General features: G+C 43.5%; 1 protein-coding gene across 1 annotated transcript; it reads left to right on the top strand.

The window, feature by feature from the left end:
- The first annotated feature begins 1,405 nt into the window (after positions 1-1,405).
- FUCA1 (alpha-L-fucosidase 1) lies at positions 1,406-12,655 on the top strand. The gene is made up of 8 exons (XM_044424970.1): positions 1,406-1,776; positions 3,337-3,471; positions 3,583-3,720; positions 5,265-5,370; positions 6,195-6,395; positions 7,086-7,276; positions 8,989-9,088; positions 10,669-12,655. Exons 1-8 carry the CDS (start codon positions 1,406-1,408, stop codon positions 10,807-10,809), a joined length of 1,383 nt encoding a protein of 460 aa, XP_044280905.1. The 3' UTR covers positions 10,810-12,655.
- Positions 12,656-13,973: the final 1,318 nt, after the last annotated feature.

The following is a 13,973-nucleotide window of genomic DNA, read 5'->3' as shown; positions in this document are numbered from 1 at the left end:
AGGTCGTTGAGGCTCCATTGGTGCAGGTGTTCAAGGATAGGCTGGACATGCACATGGTGGGCATGTCATGAGCGGAGCTGACTGGTGTCGGAGGTCAGACTAGATGGCCCGGGAAACCCTTCTGACTCGCTCTGTTTCTATGTTTCTATATTCCGCAGTCATACGACCTCAGAAGTCAATCGCCTCCCTTGACCACATGCATGCATCAGGTCTTAATGAGAACTCCAGGCAACTGCTTGTCCATGAGCATTCCCCACAAATGCCCTTTTGCAAGCGAGTCCCCCCGAGCTGACAAATGTACAGATTTCAAACTGCACAATGACTCTTGCCAGGATGGCACATCCACAGCTTCACAAAGCGTGGTGTGAGCCACTGTGTGCCCCCTTCTTTCTTACTCAGGAGGCCACCTGAGGAAAAAGAGGAAGTGTGGAAATGCATCAGTATCTGAGACCGATTAACTTACTTTTGCACTGTTAGAGCCATAAATTATTATCTTTCCATCCCTCCAACTTGGAAATCAGGATTTGTATTTAAATAGAAATACAGTCTATCACACCACAGGGTAGAAGACTGTGGTGTGTTTGCCTGGTGTTGCTGCCGATGGGACCACTTCTTAGCATCCTTTATTTTAAAATATCAGTTTAAAGCTCAGTTATTTCAGATCCTGGACTTAAAAGGGCTCAGGTGTGGGAGGATTTAGGTAGCCTGCTTAGAGGTGAAGCACGCAAGTAGCTTTCATGCCCACCTCACTTTAAAACAGCTTCTACATTTCTGATACTTACAACTACAAGTCTTTTTGTGCCAGTCCAGATTGAAAATCTCTGAGCACGTGCAGTTTTGCATTTTTAACACAAATGAATCAAGACGCTACAGTGACTACAAGTTAATGGAATACAGTGCTTATGCAACTGCACTGGGAGTGGTAGCTGGAAGGATCCTGGCCCCCAGCTGGAGCAGCATCCCTGCAAACGGGCGCCCTGGCAGCCCTTTATCTAAAAGGCCAAGTATCCATCCTGCATCTTTCGTTTGGCTCATTTCACGACAGCGTCACAACCGCACCTGTTGCAAACCGTATCTCCACGTGCGTGCTCGCTCTTTCCCCCTGCCCCCAGACACTCGCATACCCAGGCCAGCGAGAACCTGCTTTACCTTTGCTCATTCCACAGCGGCCTCCCGTCGCACCTCCTCGCTCGCTCGCTCGCTCGCGCCGGCCCGCGCGCATCCCCGCCCGTCGAGGCACGTGACCCGGAGCAGTTGCCCGGCCAGTCGCGCGCCTCTTCTTTTTCCCTCTTGGTACTGTTTTGATGCTGCGCGCACGTGTGCGCGGAAGCGAGGCCGCCATTGGGCGAGGAAGCGGCCAATGGGCGCGAAGGTCGAGCGCGGCCCTGCGGGGGCGAGGGCGGCGATGGTGGGCCCGGCGCTGGGCCGCGCGCTCTGCCTGGCGCTGCTCCTGTGCGGGGCGCCGGCCGGCGGGACCTCGGCGCCCCCGCGGCGCTACACGCCCGACTGGGCCAGCCTGGACTCGCGGCCGCTGCCCTGCTGGTTCGACGCCGCCAAGGTCGGGGTGTTCGTGCACTGGGGGGTCTTCGCGGTGCCGGCCTGGGGCTCGGAGTGGTTCTGGTGGAACTGGCAGGGCGAGCGCCTGCCCGACTACGAGCAGTTCGTCCGGTCGCACTTCCCGCCCGGCACGTCCTACGCCGACTTCGCTGCCCGCTTCACCGCCAGGGACTTCCAGCCGGAGCAGTGGGCGCGCCTCTTCCAGGAGGCCGGCGCCAGGTCAGCCACACGCGGAGGGAGACCGGCCGCCAGCAGAGGGAGAGCGGGGGAAGCGGTGGCCGCGGCTGCTGGCCGTCGACCTTAGTGGGTGTTATCCCGGGCTAGCCCTCTATAAGAGCAGACCCGCTGGCACGCGTGAGGGTTCCGTTAGTCAACACAGTCTTGACTTCGAGTAGACTCATTGGAATGAAAGCAGCTTGAATTAATGTAGGGATATTGAAATGTCAAGGTAGAGTGTAAGGCTCTTTCAGAAGAAGCGGATTCTGCGTGGATGCATTGAAATGAATAAGATTTATTTAGAGTTAGCCACAATGACATCAGTCAGACTTTGGTTGCAACTGACTATAAAGTCCCTTTCATCTTAATGGGTGTATTTTATATAGCACTAACATGGGATACTATTTACTTACTTACTTACAATAAATAAATTTATACTACCCTTTACACAGCAGTGCAATCTAAAGGGATAGCCACTTGAGGCAAAACTGACAAAGAATAATGTCCAAACAGCAACCATTCTTGTGATGTCTTAAAAGAAAAAAGAAAAAAAAATTCATGGACTACAATGCCTTTCATTTTATGGGAGATATTTGGAAATAGGACATTCATAAGGAAAGAATTCAAATAACAATGATTACCTTAATAGTTGCCATTCATAACCATTTGCACAAGGCTCTGATGGGTTCTTTGTCTTTATTGCAAAAGATGATACAGTACTCCTCTGAAAAGAGTATTGTGGCACCATAAAAGTTTAATCCTTGCAGGCTTAGGCAGAAAGGCAGAAGCTAAAAGAGTCTTTTATCACAAAAAAGAGAAAGAAACTCTAAAAATACTATTTAAAACTTCTTAAAAACACAACAGAGCAGTAGAAAGGGTGCAGAAGATCAAAAGGGCTACGATAATAAAAAGGAAAGCCCCAAAAAGGATTTTGCCTGTTGCTGAAAGGATAGTGGTGTAGATACATAGGACACAGGGAAGCAACCTTGTACTGAGCCTTGGTCTGTCCAACTCTGATGGGCAGCAATGACTGTCCAGAGTTTCAGGTACGGCTCTTTCCTAGTCCTACCTGGAAATATTGGGGCTTGAACCTGTGACCTCCTGCATGCAAAGCAGGTTTTACCACCAAGCTACAGTCCTTCCCTGATGCACAACACGAAAATGGTTACCTAAAATTCTACTATTACACGCAGACAGCCGCAGTGAGAGAAAAGGAATGAATACAAACTAATAGCTCAGCTTTGGATTAGTTTAGCTTAAAATAAAAAAGTAGCCTTCCTTCTTTCCCTCCTTCCTTTCCTCTGTCTGTCTGTCTGTCTGTCTTTCACTGACATTTTATGGATGGATTTCACTTTAATCTGCTTTAACCCTGTTGTAGCTGCCATGTTCAGGCTTACTAATCCGGAATAAGGGTGTTATCTTGGCAGCACCCTGTAGAATTTTTTCTGCTGCTTTGTACAAACAAGACTGACTTTCATTCAGTTTTTTACCTGTGCTGCCTGTTAGATATCAGAATATTTTTGGATGAACTCCCTTATGAATTTGTGTTTTTAATACTTACAGATATGTTGTGTTTACCACAAAACATCATGAAGGCTTCACCAACTGGGGGTCCCCAGTGTCCTGGAATTGGAATTCGGTGGATACAGGACCCCATCGAGACTTGGTGGCTGAATTGGGGGATGCTCTCAGAAAAAGGTAGCTAAATGGTGGGGGTGGAGGCTATGGGGTGCACACAGCCAGACATGAGAGCCTTCTGATAACTTATGCACTGGTATAATTGAATTTTCCACTTTGTTTGTTCTCCAGGAATATATACTATGGACTGTACCATTCCCTCTTTGAATGGTTTAATCCACTGTATTTATTGGATAAAAAGAATTCTTTCAAGAGCCAGTTTTTTGTCTCTGAGAAGTCTCTACCAGAGCTCTATGAACTTGTCTTAAGGTAAGAACAAAAAATCTGCCAACAGCCTAAACTTCAGTCCCATGCATCTGACTCCCTGCTACACCTATTGAACAAATGGGTTTTCAGGTAAATGTGGTGCACATAGCTTCTAAGGTGACCTGCAGAGTTATATTGGCCTCCCTGGCCATGATCCAAAACTAAGACGTATACCTGATCACTTCCATAGCATAGCTATGAACATTTTAGTTAGAATGCAATCCGTCAGCTCAGACTACTTCAAAGTCTTGTTGTAAGGATCAAATGGAATAACTCGATGTGAGGATCAATAATATCTTTCTGACTTTTATCTTTCTCATTTCATTTTAAAATTCAAAAGAACCAGTTTGAGCCTTTAAAAAAAATCTCATTTGGAAGATCAGCAAATTAAAGTACATGTTTTATAAAAGGGAGAACAATGTTTGGAAATTAAATTTCTAGTAACGGACAAACCTGCTTTTCAGTAAATTTATCCATTCAGATTCCTTCTTTAACTTTCTTAGTGGGCAACTTGTGGCTGTTCAGATGTTTTTGCCTTCAGCCCCCGCCATCCCCCACCATTGGCTGTGCTGGCTCGGGTTTATGGCATTTGCAGGTCAAAATATCTGGAAGGCCACAAGTGCCCCCACTTGCCCTGCTATAATAGCTGAGTTGAGTCATAAGAGCTTTTGTTAGAAGCAGTCTGATAAAGCGAGTAGTCTAGAAACTTCCAACATGCAGCTAGCAGGAAGTTACTTCTATTTGATTCCACTTCACGTCTCTGAGGACTGGCTGTTCGCTTTCTGCACCAACCATGCCTTGGCTGCCCTGATAGCCAGTCCCTGTGCTTGCCAGAGCCAGAGGGAAAGGCTGGCGCTTGTTTCGGTGGGAGAGACGGAAGTGCTTCACTGCCTTTTTCCATACACATGCCAAAACAGTTTTGACTTCCTCTAGTTTTAATTTGATGCAGACCTTTTCCTTTTTGTTGCGCTGTGGTCTGCATGGCTCAGTGCAGTTGGGGAAAGGATGCCTGCCCTTTCCCAGACTCCAGGCTAGAGAATAAGATGGAGGGCAGGAGTGGCAAGTAGACAGATGGACCCCTGCTGCTATGCTGCACTGGGGTTTGGGATTTCCTCAGGCCTTGCTGGCAGGTTTTCAAGCCTGTTGTTGCAGGCACTCCGGCTAGAAAGCCTTTTAAAAAGGGGAAGTGGAAGTTTCCCAGAGCTGAGTTCTGCATACTGTTCTCTATGCTCTTGATGAACTTCAGCATTCTCACAGCCCTGTCAAAAGGATTACTTTGATTTCCAAAGTACTGCATGATCCTTTCAAGAAAAAATGTAGGTTTCCCATATGCAATCCCAGTATTTGGCCCACTGCATCACACTGACACAATATAGCCTTTTGTCCTCTTAAGAAAAATGTGGTGTGAATTATTTCTTTTGTTAACTTACTACAACAAAATGAGTGTGGGGGATACCAATCACTAATACCTCAGCTCAGAAGAAAGACCAGTAATTAGGACCAGTAATTGTACTACTAAATCTTTTGTTTTTTAATCTTCATCTAAGGTACAAGCCAGATATCATTTGGTCTGATGGAGGATGGGAGGCTCCTGATACTTACTGGAATTCAACCTCTTTCCTTGCCTGGCTTTACAACGACAGCCCAGTCAAAGTATATGAATTTGCTTCCAATGTTTTTGGCCAGTAGGAAGTTTTCTCTTATTTTCTTGCATTTGAAATGAAATAGTTCTGTAAAATTATTTGTAATGGCTGCAGTGGCACTTGCCTAAATTTTGCACCTTTTTGTGGCACTCAAATTGTTCCTGATGTTGCCTCAACTTGTGGAACCAGTGATGGAAGAATAAAACATGCAAAGGAGTGTAAAAAGCACAAAAATATCTGTGCTTGCTGTCTCTGCACTCAGTGCCTAAGACTGTTCTTGGGCCGAGTGTGCACTGAGGTAACACCAAAGGCCTTTTTGAAATACAGTGTGAATGGAAGGCCTGTAGTTCACTTGCATATTCTTATGCATAGCTCACTTCTCCAGACAGTAAGGCATCTAGCGGTAGTGTGAATTGCTCTGATTTCTTTGAATGAGAGTGCTAGAGACTTTGTGGGGTTGATTCTAGACCAAGTTAGTTGTGGTTAGATACCATTGAAATCAGTGTGAAAACTGGACATGGCTACGGTAGGGGCAAATAAAGTTTGGACCCAGCATGTGGTATAGCTGTAATGTCTGTTAATTAGAACAAAATAAGTAGAAGAGAACTGCTTCTCAGTTTTAGCTAAATCCAATGAAAACCCTGAATTTTTTCCCAGCCTCTCTCAAAAGTCATGTTGCAGGGCTAGTGCCAATGTTTTGTTTGGAGCATTTCAGGTCAAGTGGAGAACAGCCTCCCAAACCTCTTTTCAAGCCCAGAATTATTGCGAAGGCAGAAATTGCCCAAGTAAGATAAGGCAAAATAGCTTACCTTCCTTCTGGATTTCTGCTCCTAGGACACTGTGGTGGTGAATGATCGATGGGGCAGCAATTGTTCCTGCCACCATGGAGGCTACTATAACTGTCAGGATAAATACAAGCCTGGCGTTTTACCAACCCACAAGTGGGAGATGTGCAGCTCTATTGACAAGAATTCCTGGGGGTATCGAAGGAACATGCAAGTCCAGGAACTCTTGGATGAGGCCAGCATCATTCGGGTAAGCAATGAGGTGTAAACAAAGCCAGGGACTAGCAGATCAGCCAGAGCTTGCACGCAATTGCTGGGGCTTGGAGTGGGCTTCAGGTCCAGCCACAGCAGGCCACATTCTTTAGGAAACCATCTGGATGAACAAGGCAGTGCTGGTGATGTTGATATCGTCCCGCTCTCACATACAGCCTTCAGCTAGCAAACTGAATGTCTGAAAGATCTTCCATTCAGACTGTGGCCTTCTCCTCTGAATGGATACCTGAAAGAACAAAGCCATGATCATTCGCTCCATTGGAGGATCTTCTAGGACTGTTGCTGCCACCTTGCGCAGGAAATGTATAATATAAAATGTCTAAGTAATTGACAGAAGAGGCACCCATCCCACCTGCTGAGACTGACCCTTTCTCTGGCTTATACTTAAATCCCAACTGAAATTAAAACATTAGAACTATCAACAGAAGTATGTAGAGTATATGAGCTTTGGGAACAGGAAAACAAATATCTTAATTTCAAAACTAGACTGAACCTAAATCTTGGGACAAAATACCTATATAAAGAAGTAGTCAAGCAAAAGGACTAGGCTGTGATCTTACAGAATTTCCTTCACTGGAATAGGTCAAGGAAAGGGTGGACAGATGTCTGCGTAGGTTGTTTAAAGCAGCTAAGATGTTTTCATGTTCTCTGTCTGTCTTCACTGCAGGAACTTGTACAGACTGTGAGTTATGGAGGAAACTATCTACTCAACGTGGGGCCCACAAAAGAAGGCATAATCGTGCCAATCTTCCAAGAAAGGCTCTTGGCACTTGGGAAATGGCTGAGCATTAACGGGGAGGCCATTTATGAATCAAAACCATGGAGGGTACAAAAGGAAAACGGCACTGAGGGCACCTGGTATGGTAACACTTATCCAGATGGGTTGTTACTTCTCTGATATGAAGAAGGGGAAGATTGTCAATATTAATATTGTGACAACTCTGTGAATGAATGCCCACTTGTAAACGCAAGGCTGTAGCTGCCTGTGTAGAATTGTTCCATCTTCTGTGTGGTCTTCCTCTTCTGTCTTGTTTTCCCTTAGCCTTATTATCTTCTCCAGTGAGTGTTCCCTTTTCATGAGGTGTTCAAAGTACAGCAGCTTCAGATTCCTCATTTTTGATTCCAGGGAAAGTTCTGGCTTGATTTGATTTGGGTTAAGTGTTTGTGTGGTATTATTTACATATTTACACAGGACCAGTGGGAGGCATCACCATGAGTGGGCCTGCATTAAAGTATGCATTAGATTCTGAGCTGCTTTTCACATATATTTGGTCATAGTAAGAGTAGTGTCCCGGCCGCACAAGAGCTGCTTTAGATATGAGCACAGTTGTTCAAAAATAATTTTGTAGTATCTTAGACAAATTCAGCAAGTATAAAGGAACATCAGTTAACATCTCATTAAACTCTGATTGCCTCGACGTTATTTTCCTGGCCTGGTGGGAAGGTGGAATCTTTTCTCTGAAAAGCAGCATGTGCTACCACACTTTAAAGATCATTGAAGTATAAGGCAATTGTAGGCAGGATTGAATAATTTTCTTTCTAAAATTTTGGATACATTAACCTGGTGCAAAAGACATGCACTTGGAATTAAAGATTTCTGAGCCCAGGAATATGTTTTGAGTATCAGAACTCAACTGAACTGGGTCTGCAGGTTTTTCAAACAAATTTTACTCTTGGTTACCCCAAGCTTTTTTCATTTCAGCAGTATAATTTATTTGTTTGTATTAAGTCACTGGGAGATCTGAAATCACCCAGAGATGTACTAGTACATCTATCGCTATCATCTATCCACCTCTGGTGTAAGGGACTTGGTACTAGCAGAAGACTGATAATTGCTAATTAGCTGTAAAATATTTGATTGGGCACTAGAGCTATCTTTACTCACTCAGTATCCAAATCTCATGGAAGCATGCTGTCAAAATTAATCTTTTCTTATTCAGTTGGCCTGTATTTCGACTATTTTATTGATTGAGAAGGCTTGGACTAGCTTGTGACACCTGAAAGCACAACTAGCTGCCATTTATTTTACAAGGTGATTTAACTTTAAACCTTCTCTTGGTGCAGTTGAGAGCTTTATATGTTGCTTACTAAAAGGATTTGTAGTCTGCCTTTGCACTTGTGGACTTTAAGGGAACTTACAATGCTATGAGATTGTGATAAGTTAAATCTTCAGTTCAAGGACTGAATGAAAGAATCCTAATTCTGAAAGTGATTAAGGATTAGAGAACATTTTTCAAAATAAAAGGCTTGCAAAGGCAACATATGGAAAGTTTTGCACAGCCCCAGCACCATGTTGTTGACAGCAGCAATTGGAGAAAGAGGGACAGATTGTAATGCAATGTTTGGTTTTTCAGGGTGTATGTAAGGGTGAACTTTGAGGCTTTCATCACTCCTGGTTGAACAGATCCTGTGTGTGAGAAAAATCAAGAGTCCTTTGGCCTGGCCTTCAGCTGTGGCCAAACGTAGCACGTGAAGAGTTTGTGTTCCCTCAAAAGATGGATGCCTGGTCTCTGTTTCAGTGTTTTTATACTGCTGTCCACAAGTCAGTGTTTCTTCTTATATTCTCCCAGGTACACTTCAAAGGGAGCAATCATCTACGCTATTTTCTTGACCTGGCCAGAAGGCAGCATGCTGACACTTTCATCACCCATCCTCTCAGGAAGTGTGCAAGTAAGGAGAGTGAAACATAAGTCGTTTGGGCAATGATTTGTCTTAGACTTGATGACATTGAGAAATCCTGACAGTGCTAATTCTTTAAAATATTTTTAAACCTGATTAGTCCATTTTTCACAAAGAAATTAGTCTACAACAGTGTATTAAATTGCAGTAAAACCAGATTCTCAAACTGCATAAAATATTACTAAAAATACAGATTTCACTTTTAAAATTCCAACCACAACAGAAATAGCAGCTCAAAAACCTCCAACTGAAGACAGAAACAAAAGACAGCTTTAAACAGATGCCTAAAAGCCTAAAGCGACAGAGCTTAGCAAATCTCAATTTGGAGGGCATTCCCTAGGGGGGTATAATCAGCACAAAGGCCTAGATCTTGTTGCTATTCTTCTGGACCTTAGACAGCTAAGCAGTTTGGATCCAAGTCCCAGCTACTTAATGAAAATGTGTGAAGAGCGGGACATTTTTCTTTCTAAATATGCATGAGCTTGCATTGTAAGTTGCTCCTGGTAAGAAAACAGTCTGAGAATGTTTACATATAATGAAAATATTGTTTAGTTCCTCTTGCATCCTGTGGAAGTAATTTACTACGCTCATTAACTTCTGCTGCTCCTTTTTCTGATGTGGTTGAGTTATACAGTTGACTTGCGTCCTCTTCTTAGGAAGGAGGCAGGTGTAGTTTCATGCTTGTTTGTATTGAAAGCTGAGGTTATACTTTCGTAAGAGTTAGAAAAGTTTAAAAGTTTTTTCCTCCTGTGCTGTCAAGGGCCTTAAGTAGTAAGTCAGTTGGGTGATGTTTTTAATGTAATTGTTACATTTCTGCTGCATTGTGATATATTGCTTTGTTTCATTTTAATTGGTAAGCTACCTTGAATGCCATCTTTTGGTGGAAAGGTGGGCAACAAACAAACAAACAAAGTCTTCCTTTGTATTTCCTAATGGCAACAGTTTGGTAAAATAGATATTTTCATTATCATTTATTGTACTAGTTGCTATTACAGCTGCACCACAGGAATTCAGCAGGGCATTTATGACCTGAGAGAAACCTAATACTTCTCTGCTAGGTAAAGGGTGTTTCTAAAATGATCATGCTTCATCCTGGGCAAACTTCCTGCCCTAATTCAGATAGGTTTGAAGAGAGTGAGGATTTGATAGGACTGAGAGGCTTCCTGCAGGGGCATCTGAGAGTGCAAACTGCCACCAGTCAGCACACTGCTTACCAAAACTTGTGAATTCACAGCATACAAGTTGTCACCCCTTTGGTGGTTCCACACACCTTATGAGGCTGTCACAGGGTGACTACTCTCCCTTTAACCATCTTCAGGCACAATCCCATGCATATGCAGGCAGAATAGTGGCTGGTTGGAGTTTGCTGGAAGTTGTAGGCCTCATTTTTCTTACTTTTATCTGTATTCTATTTTATTGTTGTTGTGAACCGTCCTGAGACGTTTGTGATGGGACGGTATGCAAAAACTTTAAATAAATAAATAATTTCTCCCCAAACATGTATAGAATTGCATCCTTGGTATCTTAGAATGTGCAATAGATTTGAAGGGTTTGTTTCCTCTTCCTCTCAGGTGACTATGCTGGGGATCTCTGAACCTTTGAAGTGGCAGCCGTTACCAGACAAAGGACTGAAGATCACGCTGCCATTCACAACTCCTTCTGTTCTCCCTCTACAGCATGGCTGGACTCTCAAGCTAGATGGAGTAGAATGATGCCGAAGGCGGAGGGGAACTGAAAAATGTTTCTTGCATTTTCTTCCTTGCTCTTAAAAATGGAAGTGATGATGCTACTGTGATTAGTGACTTCAGTGGATTTGGGATGGGTGGGCTTAAGTGAGGGGATCTGCACTTAAATGAAATCTTTACATATTATCAATGCTCAGAGGTTGCATTTTATTAGGAAAGGACCAAAGAATGGATATTATGTAAACAAGATTTAACTTGCTTGATATACCTGTCCCAAATGTTAAACATCACTTACTTGGAGTGAGAACAGTCTCCAGTGAGTTCTCAAGGAAACTATCTTGAGCTCTTTTGAGTTTCATTGAGTGGGTCAGAGCTTGGGAACAGAGTAGGTGCTAGATTTAATTGATGGACAGCAGGTCCCTATGGCCATTTTTTTCCACCAGCCAGCTCAAGTTGCTTAGGCGTAGGAGCCGCTTGCCCCAAAGAGCATTCTTGTACAGGCTTTCAGTAATGAGAAGCAAAAACCTCTGTGGAGGCTTTCAGAATTGAAATAGAATGGGAGCAGCCTTGAAGGTGAGTTCACAAGCCAGCAGGAGCTGGTGGCAAAACAAGCACCGATTGGCCAAAGTGCTGGTTGCGAGCCATTAATAGACAGCTGTGAGGCAATAGGGAATCAAGTGCTAGGCTTTCTCAATTTTTGTGGTGGCTTGAGAACAAAAACAAATGCTCTTGGAAAGCAGTGATACTATGACACAAACGTCATGTTTTCAGGATTTTGACGTTATGTAAGTTTGCTTCTTGGACAAGGTGAATAAGTGCCCAGCCAAAACAGGATGGCTTTTGCTGAGAAAATCTAGGACTAGATCTATAATCAAGGACATGTCTGTTTAAAAAACCCTGTAAAAAAACCCGTTGCAGTGGTCCTATCTAAATAGCATCCCGAGCTGCTTCTCTTGCATTTGCCATACATTCAGATGAGGAATATTAGCTTGAAGGAGCTGTTTCAGTAACATTGTTGCCTATGGCACTACATTTCTTAAGCTATGGATTTCAAGCTGCCCTCTGTATACGTAGCTACATAGGCGTGACCATGTCGGATTAGAAACTTCCCCTCTGTTTCTTCTCCTGTCATCTGGATTTCTTTAGCTTGCTTCCTTTATGACATAAAGCATAAACAACCGAAGGACATTCAGTATCTGTTATACCATTCCATGAGGGATGCACATCTGCTCCAAGAGTATAGGGGCACATATTTCTTCTTGCCTTAAGAAAAATGAGTTCTGAGCACATCTCTTAAGGAAGGGTCTAGCAATTGGTCAGATGATCCAGCAAAAGAGACATCTTTGCCTAATTTTGGGTTGCCATTTTTCTTGAGCAAATACAGCATCAGTCAAAGCTAGGCCTGAATACAAGGAGTGAGAATCCTCCTTGACTCTATAATACTCTGTGAGGGGCCTCTAGCAGTGGATTATGCGGCCTGTGAAATGATGCCATCCACAGCATAGCCACTGGAATATGGAGAAGGGAGTTGAGCAATGCAGTGGACCAGCAAGGGCACAGAAGGGTTGTCTCGTAACTGTTGACCAGTTGCGACTGGTAATGTCCCCTTCTTGCTGTCTCATTCAAATGGCTCATTTTACCAATGGTGGCATTAAGTAGGTAAGGGATGAAAAATTCAGAGAATAGATTCCAGCTAAAGAAATAGATTTTGTGCAGCTTTGTGTTTAAATCTGATGTTGATTATTTTTTAAACAATTTTATTCAACCACCGAATTTGATTCTGCAATGTATCAATCTCTGTCTTTTGGGGGGTTTCATATCTGAGTTCAAACATCGATTTTTCAAAAAATAAACATTTGAATTAAAGTGAACACTTTGGATTGATCTGTGTATGAGCCATGGAAACAAATGACTGCTGGAAACAGAATGGGTAGGAATGGGGCAAGATCTTGGGTAGGCAGTAAGGGCAGATGACGGGCAGATGACGTGGACAACTAGCACCTAATAGATTTTTACGATAGTGCCACACTTTGTAAAGCAGCCTCTGGCCAGAATTAATGTGCTTTTAAATGAATATAATAATAGACTTGTACATACATACTGGAAATGCTCAAAACGCATTACGGCTATTATCTCAATGGTAAAAAGCCCTATAATCTAGGCCAATATGGTTATCCCCACCGTATATATAGAGTCTGAGAAGATAGGAAGCTTATCTAAGCCAACCTGAAAGCTTGTCACTGGGTGAGATTTGAATCTTGGGCGCTGCAGCTCATGAATCTGAGACAGAAGGAATATCTCCTGCAGAACAGACCCACTGAAAGGAAAGAGACAATGTAGACAGACATTGGATGTACCCTGATTTCTGGACAGGCAAAAGGGAACAATGAAGAAGTGATGGTGCCCTCGTTGGCCACCGCCTCTAGCAAAGCAGGTCTATATGTCTTCCTATCGTGTCTGAAATCTGTACGTTACACCTGGTAAAGTCTCTGTAACAGCTTTGTTGGGTTAAATTAGTCTGCTCTATAGAATTTGGAGTGTTTTAAGTATTACTACATGTTTACTTTCTTCCCTATTGTGAAGAAGTCAGTGAGCTTCATGGCTGAATGGTTACTAGAACCTGGATCTCCTGAGTCCCAGTCCATCACTAACAATTAAATGACACAATTTCTCACTAAATTGGTTTTTATCTACTTTTACCATCATTGGCATGCAGATGATACCACTCTAATGGCAGAACATGAAGAAGAACTAAAGAGTCTCTTGATGCGGGTGAAGGAGGAAAGCGCAAAAGTTGGCTTGAAACTCAACATTAAGAAAACTAAGACCATAGCATTTGGTCCTATCACTTCCTGACAAATGGATGGGGAAGAAATGGAGGTAGTGACAGATTTTATTTTCCTGGGCTCCAAGATCACCGCAGATGGTGACCGCAGCCAAGAAGATGCTTGCTCCTTGGGAGGAAAGCTATGGCAAATCTAGACAGCATACTAAAAAGTAGACATCACCCTGCCAACAAAAGTGCGTATAGTCAAGGCTATGGTTTTCCCAGTTGGCTGTGAAAGCTGGACCATAAGGACGGCTGAGCACCGAAGGATTGAGGCCTTTGAACTGTGGTGCTGGCGGAGACTCCTGCGAGTCCCTTGGACTGCAAGGCGATCCAACCAGTCAGTCCTAGAGGAGATCAACCC

Source organism: Varanus komodoensis, unplaced genomic scaffold (assembly GCF_004798865.1).
Source record: "Varanus komodoensis strain SLA01 unplaced genomic scaffold, ASM479886v1 scaffold15, whole genome shotgun sequence".
Lineage (NCBI taxonomy): Eukaryota > Metazoa > Chordata > Lepidosauria > Squamata > Varanidae > Varanus > Varanus komodoensis.
Note: the sequence above shows the minus strand (reverse complement) of the source record. Positions and strands in the feature narration are given on the sequence as shown.

Excerpts from the sequence above, each read along its gene's own strand:
- FUCA1 (XM_044424970.1), top strand. The coding sequence starts at position 1,406 with ATGGTGGGCCCGGCGCTGGGCCGCGCGCTCTGCCTGGCGCTGCTCCTG. Across the intron at positions 1,777-3,336 it reads TTCCAGGAGGCCGGCGCCAG|ATATGTTGTGTTTACCACAA; the intron begins GTCAGCCACACG and ends TAATACTTACAG. Across the intron at positions 9,089-10,668 it reads TCCTCTCAGGAAGTGTGCAA|GTGACTATGCTGGGGATCTC; the intron begins GTAAGGAGAGTG and ends TCTTCCTCTCAG.